At 51.4% G+C, this 16,394-nt stretch overlaps 1 protein-coding gene across 1 annotated transcript in view; it reads right to left on the bottom strand.

Annotated features, from left to right (window-relative positions):
- NR5A1 (nuclear receptor subfamily 5 group A member 1) overlaps positions 1–16,394 on the bottom strand; it is a 48,367-nt gene that overhangs the window by 21,794 nt on the left and 10,179 nt on the right. Inside the window, exon 3 of the mRNA XM_081179782.1 lies at positions 12,596–13,347. Within this exon, the coding sequence (XP_081035908.1) occupies positions 12,596–13,347 (752 nt within the window). The remainder of the gene's footprint in view (positions 1–12,595; positions 13,348–16,394) is intronic.

The raw sequence follows: 16,394 nt of genomic DNA, 5'->3' as shown, positions 1-16,394 counted from the left end.
CGCAGCGACTGACCTCTCCCCTCCCCCAACCACCACCAAGATCATCAGGAAAACAAGATGTTGTTTAATTGCCTGCCTAGATGTCAGTTCAGCACAACAGGCTTGCAACTTTCTCCTTCCCCTTCTCAGCCCCAAGAACTGGGTGTGCAGGACATTTAACCCTGCCTAAAAGAAAGCAAAAAATGCAAATGTGCGTCCTTGCGCAGCCTTCCCTACAGATGTTATCTGACTACAACTCCCGTCGTCGCTGCAAGACCTCAAGCCATGTTGGCTGGGGTCAACATGAATCTGTCAGTTTCAGTTTCTTGTTTTTCTAATATTAAATTCAGCTTTCCACGTTTCCACAAGTAAAAAAATAAGAAATCCTCATGAAAATTCATCAGCATTTAATTGTGAATTTCACCTAATAAGCACTATTTTTTTAGATGCAACTTTGATGAACTTAAAACATCTCTGCAATCAGTTTCCCCTAACATAATGCATTTTTATATCTAATTTTATTAATGCGTGCCTTTTAGGCACAACTCCTCCTAATGTATGCATTATTGTACACACTGGATGGGGAACCGCATTACTTAATTCAGAGAAGTACGAGTTTTGAAAGATAATTGTGTTTCAGCTCACTTGGAATCACAGATTTGTAGGGCTGGAAGGGACCCCAAGGGTCATCTAGTCCAGCCCCCTGCAATGCAGGGATCTTAGCTAAAGAATCCATGACTGATGGCCACCCAACTTCTGCTTAAAAACCTCCAAGGAGAGTGAACCGCCTTCTGGGGAAATCTGTTCCACTGTTGGATAGCTCTTACTGTCAGAAAGGTCTTCCCTAATGTTTAGGCTGAATCTCCTTTCTTGTAACTTGAATCTGATAGTTTGGTTCCTACCATCTGGAGCAGCTTGCCCTATCTTCCAACGACCCTTCTGATATCTGAATATGGCCACCTCAGTCTCCTCTTCTCCAGTCTAAACACCACCATATCCCTCAGACATTCATTTTAAGTCTGGGTCGCAAGAGACTTTATCTTCGGTCGCTTTCCTCTGACCCCATTCCAGCTTCTCAAAATCCTTCTTCAGGATATTGTATTGGTTCAAGTTGTGTGGGCTGGGTACTTTTCCATCAAAATGCAGACAAAATATCACCTCTCCCTTATAGTTAATGGGAGTGGAGATTCCCCCTATTCCAAGGGAAACAGGTGCTTTCTTCTGGGTTTAGCTCAACCAGATTCAAAAACCATCCACATAAGTTAAGCACAAACTCCACAGTGGAAAGGATGTCCCCACCTGCCCCAGCCAAAAATCTATAGGCAAACCAACAAAATGAGCCCATCCAGATGGAGCCGTAAATGTATCATAACTTTCAGTTTTAGTATCAGATAATATTGCTGTTGTTGTTCCTGTAGACACATTGCTATAAGAAGCGGGGGTACATTACATTATTACTGTTTTTTTAATTGTTCTGGTGTATTTTGCTATTTTGCCGGGGAAGCTATGGTTTTCCCAATAGTGACGTATGGAAGTGAGAGCTGGACCATAAAGAAGGCTGATCGCCGGAGAATTGATGCTTTTGAATTCTGGTGCTGGAGGAGACTCTTGAGAGTCCCATGGACTGCAAGAAGATCAAACCTCTCCATGCTGAAGGAAATCAGGCCTGAGTGCTCACTGGAAGGACAGATCCTGAAGTTGAGGCTCCAAGACTTTGGCCACCTCATGAGAAGAGAAGACTCCCTGGAAAAGACCCTGATGTTGGGAAAGATGGAGGGCACAAGGAGAAGGGGACGATGGAGGATGAGATGGTGGGACAGTGTTCTCCAAGCTACAAACATGGGTCTGACCAAACTGCGGGAGGCAGTGGAAGACAGGAGTGCCAGGCGTGCTCTGGTCCAGGGGGTCACGAAGAGGCGGACACGACTAAACAACTTAAGAAGTGAATGTTCCGGTTTTTTAATATTCTTTGGAAGCTGAACGTCCGACGTGGCTCCTGTGGCTTCTGATTGAATGCAGGAAGCTCTTGCAGCCAATCAGAAGTCGTGCCTTGGTTGTCGAACATTTTCAGAAGTTGAGCGGACTCCTGGAACAGATTCCGTTCAACAACCAAGGTACAACTGTAATGCAATCCTATGTGGCATCAACAGAAGTCTAGTGTCCCGATCATTGGAAGTCATAGTATTGCTCTATTCTGCCTTGGTCAGATCCCACCTGGAGTCTTGTGTCCAGTTCTGGGTGCCACAATTTAAGAAGGATGTTGACAAGTTGAAATGTGTGCAGAGGAGGGGGACCAAGAAGATCAACGGTCTCAAAACCAGTGCTATTTTTCCAGAAAACGAGGTGCTGCATCTCACCCTGAACGCCTCTATTGTTCTCTTATAATGGCAGTGGTTCCCACCTGAGAGGTGCAGGAACTAAGTTCTGGTGAGTTCCATGGGGGGGGGGGACTCTGTTCACAATCAAGACTGATGATGAAAGCTTGAAGGATTTGGGGATGTTTAGCCTGGAGAAGAAAAGACTAAGAGGTGAAGGGATAGCCGTCTTCAAATATATGAAGGCTTGTCACTTGGCAGATGAAGCAATCTGCTTTTCTGCTGCTCTGATGGGTGGAACCCGAACCAATGGATTCAACTTCTTAAAAAATGGGGTTCCAACAAAACACTAGGAAGAACTTTCTAACAGTAAGAACTGTCCAACAGTGGACTAGACTACCTGAGAAGGTGGTGGTGGGATCTCCTTCTTTGAAGGTTTTTAAGCAGAGTTGGGTTTGGCCATCTGTCCTGGATGTTTTAGCTGAGATTCCTGCTTTGCAGGGGGCTGGACTGGATGACCCTGAGGGTACCTTCCAACTCTACAATTCTATGATTCTATGAAGATAATTACAGCTGAGGCCAAGAGCAGCCATGGCCCTCCTTTGCAAACCATCCCACTACAGTCTCTCCAATGAGCTTTCAAAGTATTTATCAGACACAGGAGAGCCCCAGGGAAGAAGGGCTTCCATCAGGAAACTAGCCACAGATCTCAGAAGTGACCTAAGTTCCAAAACTGGTCATGATGGTATCAGTAGAGGTGTAAAATTTCCAGAAATCTTGATGCCATGAGAAAAAAATGTTTCCCCTCTGGTTTTTTCCAGAAAAAAATAGAAATCTTGGGGAAATTGAAAAAATGTTCAGTGTGGAGTAGTTTTACAAACTGCATGAAATGCAATGTATATGAAAGTATTATGCTTGCAATAAAACGGGGTAAGCAGCCCGCTTTCCCTCAAAAGCAACAAAAAAAGCAAGAAACCATCAACATAAAAAATAATCAGATTTGCCGCTTAGCACCAACATCAAATGAAGTTAAGGTCCACCTCAATATTTAAGCTCCATAGAAGGTCTACCCTTTGAGCAGTGCTTTAAAAAGAAAAGAAACAGAAGACACAACATATACATGCAGTTTCTCCTGTCTCATTTTCTGAACTACTGCTGTCATTTTCCATTTCTTCTTCCTCTTCCTATTTGGCATTTTTCTCATGGACTTCTAAAAAACAGCTTTCAATTTTTCTGCATGCCAGGCCCAGAAGTAACCAACATCCGGTTACTGAATAGTATGTTGCACTAAGGCTCAAACTCTGTTTGAAAGGAAAGGGAGTGTTTGTGGGTTTTTTTAATTGAATTTGTGATTATATATTATAAACCGCGTGGTAGTAAGAGAGCTTCTAAACAGTTAACAAAGATATACAACAGAACATTAAAACGACTGATAAAACACAGTTAAAAGCAGGTATTTAAGAGTATTCAAAAGGTGATTAAAGTCAGCAGTGGTTAAAAGGAAGCAAATCGCATGCAGCTTCTACGTTGCTGGAAAGAGTACAGTGAGAGCACCTGCCTGGTGTCAGTTGACAGGGAGCTCTAAAAGGGGGGGGTGCTGGAAGGCCTGGGGGGGGACGGGAAAATTGGGGGACGGGCTTTTTTCTGGTTTTTTCCAAAGCCGTTTTTTTCAAGAAAAATTGAAAAAAAGAAATGTGTGGAATATTCAAACTATATCAAACTATTTAAAAAAAACATTCTGGGGGGAAACGGCTTTCGGGGGAAATGGAAAAAAACTGGGGTTTTTTTTCGATTTTCCTGGGTTTTTTCCAGGCCTTCCCATCTCTAGGTATCAGGGTGGTTATAGGTTATCCCGCTCTCAGGACAGTTCCAGGGAGCAAAAGTGGGGCATGCCCCATAACTTCCTGCCGAAATCCTATAGTATTCCATACCAGAACTGTGATGGCTATTGTGTGGAGCACTGGGCTGGGGCGTCTTTTCATTCAGCATCTGTTGCACAAGAGTTGCTCGTTCAGATAGTAATGGCGCAATAACACTGCAGAGCAACTAATAAACTAGAATGATATTGGGACAGTCCGGTGCAACTCCACCACGAACGCACTCTTACTGCACCAGTGAAACGCTGCAAAGTAGAACCCACACACCAGTCTGGAGGGAGGGACCAGACACTGCAATTGTCCAATCTATCCGCAGAAGGGGGGCTTTGCTTCTACCCCCAAGGCGCGTTCCTGCCTTCTCCAATTATTTCAGAGTCGCTATTGCAAAACATTTTCCCTCTCCCACAGTTTGAACACAAAACCACTCCCCCCTGTGTCGACTCATCAATTCACAGCACTGATAACTTGCACAGTACTAATATCTTCAAATGTTTTATCATTTATTATTATTATTATTAGCATTATTATTAGCATTAAAAAGGTAAAGGTAAACGGGCCCCTGACCATTAGGTCCAGTTGTGGCCGACTCTGGGGTTGCGGCGCTCATCTCGCTTTACTGGCCGAGGGAGCCGGCGTACACGTCCGGATCATGTGGCCAGCATGACTAAGCCGCTTCTGGTGAACCAGAGCAGCGCACGGAAACGCCGTTTACCTTCCCGCCAGAGCTGTACCTATTTATCTACTTGCACTTTGACGTGCTTTCGAACTGCTAGGTGGGCAGGAGCAGGGGCCGAACAACGGGAGCTCACCCCGTCATTGCGGGGATTCGAACCGCCGACCTTCTGATCGGCAAGTCCTAGGCTCTGTGGTTTAACCCACAGCTCCACCCGCGTCCCATATTATTAGCATTAGCATTTATATCCCAACTTTCCCCCCAAGGAGCTCAAGCTGGTGTGCATGGTTTTCTCCCCTTCCTCATTCAACTCCCACGACAACCCTGTGAGGTGGGTTGGGCTGAGAGAGGCAGTGAATGGCCTGAGGTCACACTCAGTGAGCTTCATGGCAGCCAGTTCGGGATTTGAACCCTGGTCTCTCCCAGTTCTTAGTCTGACACTCTTAATGACTATGCTGGTTCTTTCTTGTAGGCAGCCTCAGATTTCTCCATCCACACCCTGCTGGCCACTCAAATACAAATCACGAGACCTCAGCCCAGACCAGGCCACAGCACCCATCCAGTCAGGTCCCCACTGCTTGGAGCCACCCTCAAGCCTCCCATCGCCAGGAGAAATCCATCTCTATATAATTTATTAAATTATAGGTTGTCAGTGGAAGAGGACAGAAGAGCCCAAACCCAGGACAACCCCAAGAGCAATCTATTCCACCTCCCTGCCCAGACACTCCATCCCCGCAAATCTTCCTTCAAGCCTTGACACATCTCATCTCAGCTCACTTAAGAGAGGGTATTTATGGGTATCAGCTCTGACCTCTCCCCCCGCCCCCACCTATCCCTCGCCACACACCTCCCTCCATAAACAAGAAACCGCCTCCCCGCCCCCCGCCCAAATCTCCCCTGGCCTGGCCGGTTATTAGTCTTGCCTCCTGAAGGCCAGCGGAGCCTGTAACTCTCCGGCGCTTGACACCCCAGGAACAGCAGCACATCACTCTTGCCCGCAGATTGGCAGGCGAGGCTCTCGTTTGTCAGAGTCGGACTGACAGAATTACTAGCCCTTAAATGAAACGATATATCTGGGAGGTTAAATCTGATTTCAATCTGGCTGCCCTGGGAGAAGGCGGGTGGGGTGGGGGGGTGAGGGGCAGAATATTGCACTGGGAACTGGTGTCAAGAGGCCAATTAGCCCAGTGTCAACACAGCCGGTCCCCTCAGCCTTCTGCACAATTTTGTACCAAAAGGGGTTGGGGAGACTGGAGGGTTCTGACACACTGGCACAGCTCGGGCCCATTGCAGAGTTTGGGGGCTGCTGCAGTCCCTGAAGGAAAGGAGCGGTTTGGGAGGGGTTACAAAGGGCACCCTGGCTTCAAACTCAGGGTTTGGAAGCACCCAGGGCTGGCCAGGAGGACATTCACAAGAACATCAGAGTCTCCTGGATGAGGCCAATGGCCCACCTTGTCCAGTGACCCACCAGATGCCCTCTCTGGGAAACCTGTGAAGGACATGAACCCGAGAGCCAGTGGTGGAGGAAGGGGGCTGCGGTGGGTGCAGCCCACCCGGGTGTCACCACTGAGGGGGTGACAAAATGCCGGGCGGCGCTCACTACAGGCCTGCAGCGCACCCAAGCCACGCGTCTCTCCTGGGAGAGACGTGGTGCTTGGGCGCATGCAGGCTCTGCTCTGCCCAAACGGTCCCCCCGCTACCTCCCCCCAGCTGCAAGGCGGCTGAGTGGGAGGAGGCAGGCAGACTCTGGAGGCCCCGCGGTATGCCCTGCCCCTGTGTGTGCTGCCCCAGGCGCCCAAGCGGCCTCCTCCACCGCTGCCAAGAGCATCTCTCTCCCCTCCTGCAATTTCCAGCAACTGGTATTCAACAGCATTGTTGCCTCTGAGTGTGGGAGGCACAGCACAGACATCAGGGCTGGTAGCCGTAAGAACGTAGGAAGACCCTGCTGGATCAGGCCCATGGCCCATCATCCCAAGGGGAAACCCACAACCAGGACTTAAGCCCAAAGCAGTCAGCCCTCTTCCCTCCTGCAGCTTCCACCCAGTGGCATCGCTGTGCTCCATGAAGAGACATGCCTCTTTTGCAGGAACAGAGTATGTATGTTGCTGGGAGAACAGCGCACGGCTAGAGAATGGCTTGGTCCCAATCCAGACACCCAGTCTTCTTTCGGCTGGCACTTCGGCAGCACATCAGGCTGCCCAGGCCCTGGCTAAGTTTCTGACTGTTGCACCACTTTGGGAACTGAAGTTCTGGGAGAGAAGGCTCCCCTAGTGACTCTTAGCACCCTTAAAAACTACAACTCCCAGAATTCTCGGGGGAAGCCAAGGCTATTTAAAGTGGTGTAAGAGGACTTTAAAAGGGACGTGGGTGGCGCTGTGGGTTAAAGCACAGAGCCTAGGACTTGCTGTGGTACACAACTGTTCCCAGTCAGCAAACATAATATTATGTCCAACATCTTGTGCCCATTTATGAAGTTTACGGCATGTAATGCCTTAAGAGAGAATATTATGAAAATGATATACAGGTGGTACATGACCCCAGTCAAGCTTGCAAAAATCTATCATTTGCCCGATAATAAATGCTGGAAATGTAAAGAAACTGAAGGTACATTCTTTCACCTTTGGTGGACGTGCCCAAAGATTAAGGCCTTCTGGGAAATGATATATAATGAATTGAAAAAGGTATTTAAATATACCTTCCTGAAGAAACCAGAGGCCTTTCTCCTGGGCATTGCCGGCCAATTGGTGCCAAAGAAGGACAGAACTTTTTTTATGTATGCAACAACAGCAGCAAGAATACTCATTGCAAAGTACTGGAAGACACAAGATCTACCCACCCTGGAAGAATGGCAGATGAAGGTGATGGACTACATGGAATTGGCAGAAATGACTGGCAGAATCCGAGACCAGGAAGAAGAGTTGGTGACAGAAGACTGGAAGAAATTTAAAGACTATTTACAGAAACATTGTAAAATTAATGAATGTTAGGAGGATGTTGGATAGAAACTAAGCGGTTTCCAGCTGTAATGCTTTAAGAGATATGAAAAAAAAGGTTTTACAAATGGGTAAAAGTTTAATGGTAAGGATTTGCTGAATTAACAAATTGAACTGGAATACAAAGAAGGGAGGTATGAGGAGGTCCGAGGAAATAAGTGTACGGAAGTTATGTTATTGAAAATTAATGTGTGTTTTTAACTGTTTTGTATTTTGTATGTTTATTTTTCTTTTCTTTTTTGTTGTTGTTATATCTTAAAAACTTTCAATAAATATCTTTTTTAAAAAAATAAACCACAGAGCCTAGGACTTGCTGATCAGAAGGTCGGCGTTTCGAATCCCTGCCATGACGGGGTGAGCTCCCGTTGCTTGGTCCCAGCTCCTGCCAACCTAGCAGTTTGAAAGCACGTCAAAGTGCAAGTAGATAAATAGGTACTGCTCCGGCGGGAAGGTAAACGGCGTTTCCGTGCGCTGCTCTGGTTCGCCAGAAGCGGCTTAGTCCTGCTGGCCACATGACCCGGAAACTGTACGCCGGCTCCCTTGGCCAGTAAAGCGAGATGAGCACCGCAACCCCAGAGTTGGTCATGACTGGACCTAACGGTCAGGGGTCCCTTTACCTTTAAGAGGACTTTAAATCTACAGTGTGGGTCCGGCCACTAACTCTGAGCAAGGATGTAGGGCACCAGGCTACACCACTTACTCTCATCAGGGCTGGAGCAAGATTGGAGCAACGGTTCTGCGAGACAAAGTATTAACCACCAAGATGTCTGCTCTCTCTGCCTCCCCCACCCCCCAATTAAAGTTGTAAGTTTTAATGTAAATAAATTGCTGTGTTTGAGTGCACTGTATTGAAAACGCTGTAAAGGGGCGTTTACCTTAGACAAGAGGTTCCACTCCAGCAAAAGCATCAGAGGAGGCTGGTATTTTTCCATTTCAGTTCCTGATGACTCACCTCTGGAAACATGAGCTGGAAGCTGAAATTTGGGGAGCCATGGCATGTGCTTCCTGCAGATGGCTAGGAGCAGCAGTTGTTGCAGAAGTTCTGCATTGATGAACCAGCACAGAATCTCCCTCCAGGATCAGAGAGAGGGAAGTCCATTGAACTACATAAAGGACTGAATCCCACCTCCTGTTTGCAATGTCTTTCTTTGATATTCTGCAGTGTTTGTCTTAGTGTGGCTAGTACTGAGATAAGTTCTGAAGCTCATTATTGTGGTGGAGAGATTTCATTTCTACACAAAGTCCAGATCAGGGACTAATACCTCCCCCTCACCATGTTCAAGCCCTCGTTTCTGGGGAGAGGAGGCTGTGTCTTTGAAGACGGGAACTGTGATGTCTACATCACAGTAAAGAGAGATTAGCAATAGCTGGGGAATGACTTTTGTCCTAGAACAAGATTAGCCTTCCTGTCTATTCCAGAGGATTTGGGGCTTGCAGGCCAGCAGCCCATTTCCCAGAGTGGCCAACAGATGCCCCTGGGAAGACCACAAGCCGGACATTTGCAGGGTGGGGGGGTGTTAGCAGTTCTCTCCCACTGTTGAGCCCCAGGTAACTAGTATTCACTCTGGAGGTGCCATCACGACTGGTAGCCACTGTTCACCTTACACCCCACGCATTTCCCTAACCCCCCTTTTACTGCTATATCACATTTGCCGTATTTTTCGCGCTATAAGACGCACCCGACCATAAGACGCACCTAGTTTTAGAGGAGGAGAACAAGAAAAAAATGTTCTCTCCCTCTCTGCTCAGCGTCTCTCCAGCAAAGCGGGAGGAGAAATGGAAGGGGCTTCAGCGAAAGCTGCGCAGCCTGCATTCGCCCTATAAGACGCACACACATTTCCCCTTACTTTTTAGGAGGGGGAAGTGCATCTTATAGAGCAAAAAATATGGTATATTCCACCTTGGCCTCCATGGTGCCCCTTGGCTCCCCTCTATTTTATTCTCAAAACTACCCTGTGAGGTACACACTGGTGTTAAGTTCGTCATAATTTCAGGACAAACTGCCTAGAGAATTTTGTTCCCAATCTACTGTTAACTTTTTCCTAGTCTGACACTCTAACCATTACACTATGCTGTCCCAAGTTGGTGAGCACTGGTATTGAAAACAGGTGTTGGAGATCACCTTTCCCCCCGCCCCCCAGTCAGGAGAACCCTCTGAAGCCGGCATGGTTGCAGTTTTGAACAAGGCCTGAAGGAGCTTGCTAAGCGGCCTTGGTCCAGTCACTTTCCCTTACCCTAAATGACAGGGTTGTTGTGAGAATAAAGAGATAGGAAGAGAACTATGTGTAACAGTTGAGCTCTTTGGAGGGAAAAGTGGGCTATAAATGTAAAAACAAACAAACAAATAATAAACTATTTCCTTTGCTCACACGGCATGGAATCCAGGCCCCTTCTGTTTCATCGTTCACATACCTGCTAAATTCTTTTCTATCCCATAAGGCTTATGCAGGCAATTAAGAACACACCTTTCCACAGCCTTTAGCTGATTAATAATGTTAACTTTAGGGACGCGGGTGACGCTGTGGGTTAAACCACAGAGCCTAGGACTTGCCGATCAGAAGGTCGGCGGTTCAAATCCCCGCGACGGGGTGAGCTCCCGTTGCTCGGTCCCTGCTCCTGCCAACCTAGCAGTTCGAAAGCACGTCCAAGTGCAAGTAGATAAATAGGTACCGCTCCTGCGGGAAGGTAAACGGCGTTTCCGTGCGCTGCTCTGGCTCGCCAGAAGTGGCTTAGTCATGCTGGCCACATGACCTGGAAGCTGTACGTCGGCTCCCTCGGCCAATAAAGCGAGATGAGCGCCGCAACCCCAGAGTCGGTCATGACTGGACCTAATGGTCCCTTTACCTTTACTTTAATGTTAACTTTGTTATATAGCTTTTCTTGTATAGTTTTATGCACAATTGTTGTGATGTGCTCTGAGATTTTATTTATACATCCAAGCAATGGCCTTCCAATGGCAGACCTGTTTCGTGCAGAAGATCTTAAACCCAGATCTAAAAAGCGAAGTTGCAATCGGAGAGCAGTTTGTTGCCTGCCTGGAGTGAGGAGAGAGGGCTACAGAGATCCACCGGCCTTGGAGGAAGGCAGGCAATGAGAGCCCAGGGACGGACCCTGGCGGTGCCTCTGGCTCCTTAACAGAGGAATCTTCCGGAGCCCCATTGGCCAGCTGAGCCCTCTTCCTCCCACATTGGCCGGACCTCAGATGAGTTATGCCCATCAATTGCCTGGCTAGTGGGTGTTTTAAAACTCTGATAGCAGTTTTAGTGGGACACTATAAAGCCACACTGGGGAGAGCTCATTTAGGTATTTTAAATGTGAAAGCCCCGTCATTGCTAATGAACACATGAATTTTCATTCATTTGAAAGCATTTCTACAGCAGCTATTGCTTTGGTCTTATTTATTGTAGCCATTTCCTCAAGGGCTTGTACAGGGCAGAGGTTGCTGATCCACTGAGGAGTCCTGGGTGCAAATCTCACACCACCACAGATTCACACTGAATGACACTTTCAAAGGGGGGGGGCAGCTCTCTGCCGCTCATTTTTTCCAAGTGGTGAATAAGCCCACCATTTAGGAAAGAGATTCCGTGCGCTGCTCTGGTTCGCCAGAAGCAGCTTAGTCCTGCTGGCCACATGACCCTGAAGCTGTATGCCGGCTCCCTCGGCCAGTAAAGCGAGATGAGCGCCGCAACCCCAGAGTTGTCCTTGACTGGACCTAACAGTCAGGGGTCCCTTTACCTTTCGGAAAGGGATTTGAACTCGGATTCCCCGGGCCCAAGTGAGGCCCTGGATCCACTCTCAGCTGAGGGCTGAGCACAGAAGTGGCCCCTCCCCACTCTCACACGCACACCTGCCCTTCCGTAAGGTTCAGGAGGGAGACGGTCCATGTGGGTCTGTTGTTCCGCCTGGGACCCCAAAATATGGGATGAAGCAGACCCCTTCTGCACAGGCGAAGTGGACTAAGGGGAGACCATGCTTCAATATCCACACCCCTTTCCAAGCATTGAGGGAGGCAGCCATGCCTGAAATCATACACACACACTTACCTGCGGGTAAGCCCCACTGCACTCTATGGGGCTTACTCTTAAGACCCCTTTGGCCAGGAGGCACCTGTGGGCCCCCCAGCCTCTGCTCGCTCTCAGCAGCCTCCCCATTCTCATTTGCAACCTGTCCAGGGGGCGGCCCAGCCTTCTGCCCCATCAGCCCAAATGGACACCAGTAACCATGGGGCACAGGGGGCAGGACATTCTTTCAGGCTGTCCCTGAGCAACTCTGAGCTGAAGTCCCTGAAAGGGCGGCTGTTGGGCCCAGCGAACAATCAACTTCCCTTTGCCAAGGCTTCCCAGGTTCCCACCACCGCTCGCTCGCCCACAGGGCCTGGAAGGCAAGGGGCAGCCTCGACCTCCGCAGAGAGAACTGGGCACCAGCTGCCCTTTCGCGTGGCAGCCCCTGAGCCAGGTGGGCACCTCAAAGAGGGTTCCCAAGGTAAATTACTGAGCGCAGGTGAAGCTGTGGGAGTCCTTACCTGGCAGAAGACTTGCCCTGCGTTCGCTCCCGGCGCTCTGCACGTGCTCAAAGCAGGCCTCGCCCCAGCCACAGTTCAACCTTCCTCCTCACCACCCCCACCCCCCGGGACCAAACAAAGCAACCGCTGGAAACATGCCCAAGTCGGGGAGATGTAGGTCGTGGGAACCCATTTCCTCTCGGGGTTCGCCCCCCCCCAGCGAAAAGCAGCAACCCCGCCCCGCCCCCCACACTCACCTCCAGCTCTTTGAAGAAGATGCAGCTGCGCGCCCACTCCACGATGGCGAAGAGGGTCTGATCCGCCATCTTACACATGACGCCAAAGGCGCTGAGCTTCTCGTGGCGGGCCTTGCTCTGCTCCTCCTGCAGGCAGGCGAGGATGCGGGCCTTGAGTTGCGCCTCGTCGGGCTCGTGCTGCAGCAGCTTCAGGATCACGTCGGGCAAGTCGCCCCCAGTGGCTGCGGAGCCGCCGCTGGGGTAGACCTCCGGGTAGGGGTACGGCGGGGCTGCCTCGTTTGGATGCGTCGCGTATGGGTCCGGGAACTCAGACTTGATGGCCCGGTTGGCGAAGGACTGGTAGTGGTAACCCGAGAGCGGCCCGTGACCCGAGGGCACCGGCATGGCCAGCGCGGGCGTCCCGTAGGAGCTGCGCTCGTAGTCGACGGGCGCCATGGCGGTGGAGCTGCTTATCCCGTTGCCACCGCCACCGGAGCTGCCGGAGCTGCTGCCGCCGCTGCCGGACGGGGGCAGCGCCTTTGCCACCCCAGGTGGTTGGTGGTGGTGGTGGCTGAGGCCGTGCAGCGAGGCCGACAGCCCGCCGTACTCCGCGGCCGCCTGCACCGGGGACACGATGGGCGGCTGGGCCGCCGTCTCCAGTTTGAAGCTGTTGGCGCGGATCAGCGCCTTCTTCTGCTGTTTCATGGCTCGGTCCCGCTTGTACATGGGCCCGAACTTGTTCCGGCCACCCCGCATGCGGTCGGCGCGCACGGCTGGAGGGAGGAGGGAGGGAGGGAGGAGAAGAAGAAGGGGCAAAGGGAGAGAAAGCGGGGAAAAGGCGTCAGACAAAATCCGACCAGGAAGGCCCGGGCTGCGTCCAAACGACTGCACGCGGGGTGGGGGAACGCCACGAATCTGGCCCCTGCTCCGCCCCGCTTTGGCGACACTGCAGGTTGCGTGCACACTGTGACTTTGAAACACGTTTGGATTTAAACAGGGCGTGCTGGCTAGCCCTTTTAATGCGCATCTGAACACTGTGTGGATGCTAGACCCTCGGGGCTTCAGGGGGAAGAGGATGACTGCAGGATGGTCCTAGTGAGGGGGACGGAGCGTGTGGTGCTAGGCGTAAAGGCCCCTTTCCCCTTTCCCTGTTGTTATTTCGCGCCACTGCCCGCGCCGCGACCCTCGAGCAGAGCGCAAGAATGTGTCACGGTTGTGAAACCCGCGCAGGTGCTTCTCTGCTGACCTCCCCCGGGCTCCATCTCCGATGCCGACACTGTTCCCAAAAGCGCAGCAGCTGCCTTGGAAGCGCGCCCTGGAAGCGAGCGCTCTCCTCCCCCGCTTCCAAAAGAAGAAACTCGCCCCATATCCCACCTCCCGCCCTAGTCCCTGAGAAGAGGGGAAGCGGGAGGGAGAAGCCAGAGAGGGTTCCAGCCGCCAAGAGCGACTCCCACGAACCCGGGAGAAGAGGAGGCCGGGCCATCCCGCGGGGTCCATTGGCAGAGGACGCGGCTTCGCCTCCCACCTTCCTCCGGAGCGAGGAAGGAAGGCAGGCGGCGGCCGCTGGCCACGGAAACGCCTCTGCCGAAGCTCCGCCTGGGGCCATTCGGGGCTAGTAAGCCCGAGCTACTATTAAAAGTTGAAACCGACTTGAAAAGGAGGAACGACGTGCTCAGGTGTTAACTTTCTGGAGGTCCTTGTTCCTACTTTGGAGGGGGAACGACCCGCCCCATCTGTGCGCCCCAGCGGTCTGCGCATGAGCTAGAAGCCAGCGGCCCAGCCAGCAAATGACATCTGGGGTCCAGCCAAAGACCTCGGTGGTCCGAGATGCTTTTCTGGCGCTGCCCATCCTCCAGATGCATCTTGGAAGCAGGCTGCTGGCGCAATAGCCCTCCCCAAGCTCGGAGCGCCGGGGATGAGGGGCCTGCGGCTCTCCAGAGGCTGCCGGAGCCTGGGGACCACATCTGGAGAACCGCGGGCTCCTCGTCTCCGCTGGAGCGGAAGAGGCGCGCCAAAACTCAACTCCTCACCTCGGTCTGGTTCCTACTTCAGCGAGAACTTCTTGGTTTGTGCTGTGTAATTTATTGGTTTCTGCATTCGAAAATGGTGATCCGCCTTGGGCTCCTTGGCCAGAAAGGCGGTGCGTTACAAATTACATCATTCAGAAAGCTGGGGAAGGGACCTCCCAGCAAAGTCCCACCAATTCCTGCAAGCCGGTCGACGGGAAATGAGAATGGGGAGTTCAGGTGTGGTCGACCCCCCGTGGCCCGTCGCTCGCCGGACTGGCAGCCAACATGGCCGTGGGCTCCCCGTCTCTGCCACCTTGGGAAGTCCTCTGCCTACCGCTGAGTTTCCTCGGTGCCGCTAGCAAAGATGTCTGCGCGCAGCCCTGCGCAATTATGCGCCATGCCAATGATGCCCTGATTCCTCGCGTCACTCCTGCTCTCGCGCACATCCTTCCTCTTCTTTTGAGCCCTTTAAGAGCGGCTGGGGTCAGCGCCCCCTCCCTTTCCTCTAGTCCTCCCAAATCGCTACACTTTCATGTTGCCTTTTGGCCTCCGTTGTTGAAGGAGCTCTTTTTAAGAGATCCGGAGTGGCATAGTGATTAGTTTACTTGGACCTGGGAGAGACCTGGGTTCAAATCCTCCCACTCGGCCTCGAAGCTCCCTGCGTGTGGCATTAGAGGCTAGTCCATAGAAGCCAACTCCTGGGGGTCGAGGTCCCTTTCCCCACCCCCTAATCAAATATTTGAGGGGGACAGTCCCCCCCCCGTTGATGGGCATTGCTACTCAAGTGATGTGTGTGATCGATTATGCGGGAAGGGGCTTAGCCCTCCCACAATATTTCATACAACTTTGCCCCCCCCCCCCGGCCAGTCACTGCTTGTCACTCTAGCCTACCTCACAGGGCTGTCGTTAGGATTAAATTGCGCCGCTCTGGACGCTACGTGGATGCCACATTGAGCTCCTCCAAGGAAAAGAGGGGATATAAATGCAATTAATTAATTAATGAATAATGAATAAATAGCACCCGACCAGGATGTTGTGTTGGAATGTGTGCCCCTCCTTCTCTTTTGTTCCCTTTTTCGTGCGCCCATTTGCTCCACGCAGAAGAACAGGAGAACGTGGGGCAGTTGTCTTATGCCAAGTCAGTCTATAGAGTCCTGGTCTATAGAGCTTAGTATTGTCTACAACTGACTGGCAGCATCTCCTCAGGAGTCTTCTCCCAGCCCCGCTTGCTGGAGATGTCCCTGGGGTCTAAGCCTGGGAGACCTTCTGAACTATAGCCCTTCTCCGCCCCTCGCGGCGACCCCTGGCGGATAAAGCCACGCGAAGCCCACCAGACACGGGCAAGGCTAAGGCCAGTCGCAAGGCATCAAAGCGTACGGGCACTCTGCATGCGCTCAAGGGCACTGCAGTGGTATTGCTAGATGGGATTAAATAGGGGAGAACCCTGTAAATCGGCCACCTTAAACTCCTCGGAGAACGAGGTGGGATATAAATGCAAACAAATATTTTCGACTACAGCTCCCATCAGCTGGGGCATCTGGCGGACACTGGTGTCCATCTAACCCACCGATATTGTCTGCTGTGCTGGCACCAGCTCACTGGCCAAGGGTCCTTTTAAGGGGGGGTGCCAGGGATTGAACCTGGAGCCTTTGGCATGCAAAGTGGGGGCACTTCACCACCGAGCAGATCTCCCCCCCCCCCATGGTGCCTGCTGTCAGAGGGAGCTCCGGCCAGCCATGTTCTGCGCAATGGGCGTGCCCAAGGGACTCCAGTGAGGCCCGCACCCCAGTCCACTGCGTGGCCGGACACTC

The sequence above is a fragment of the Podarcis bocagei genome, assembly GCF_964188305.1.
Source record: "Podarcis bocagei genome assembly, chromosome: Z".
Classification (NCBI taxonomy): Eukaryota; Metazoa; Chordata; class Lepidosauria; order Squamata; family Lacertidae; genus Podarcis; species Podarcis bocagei.
Note: the sequence above shows the minus strand (reverse complement) of the source record. Positions and strands in the feature narration are given on the sequence as shown.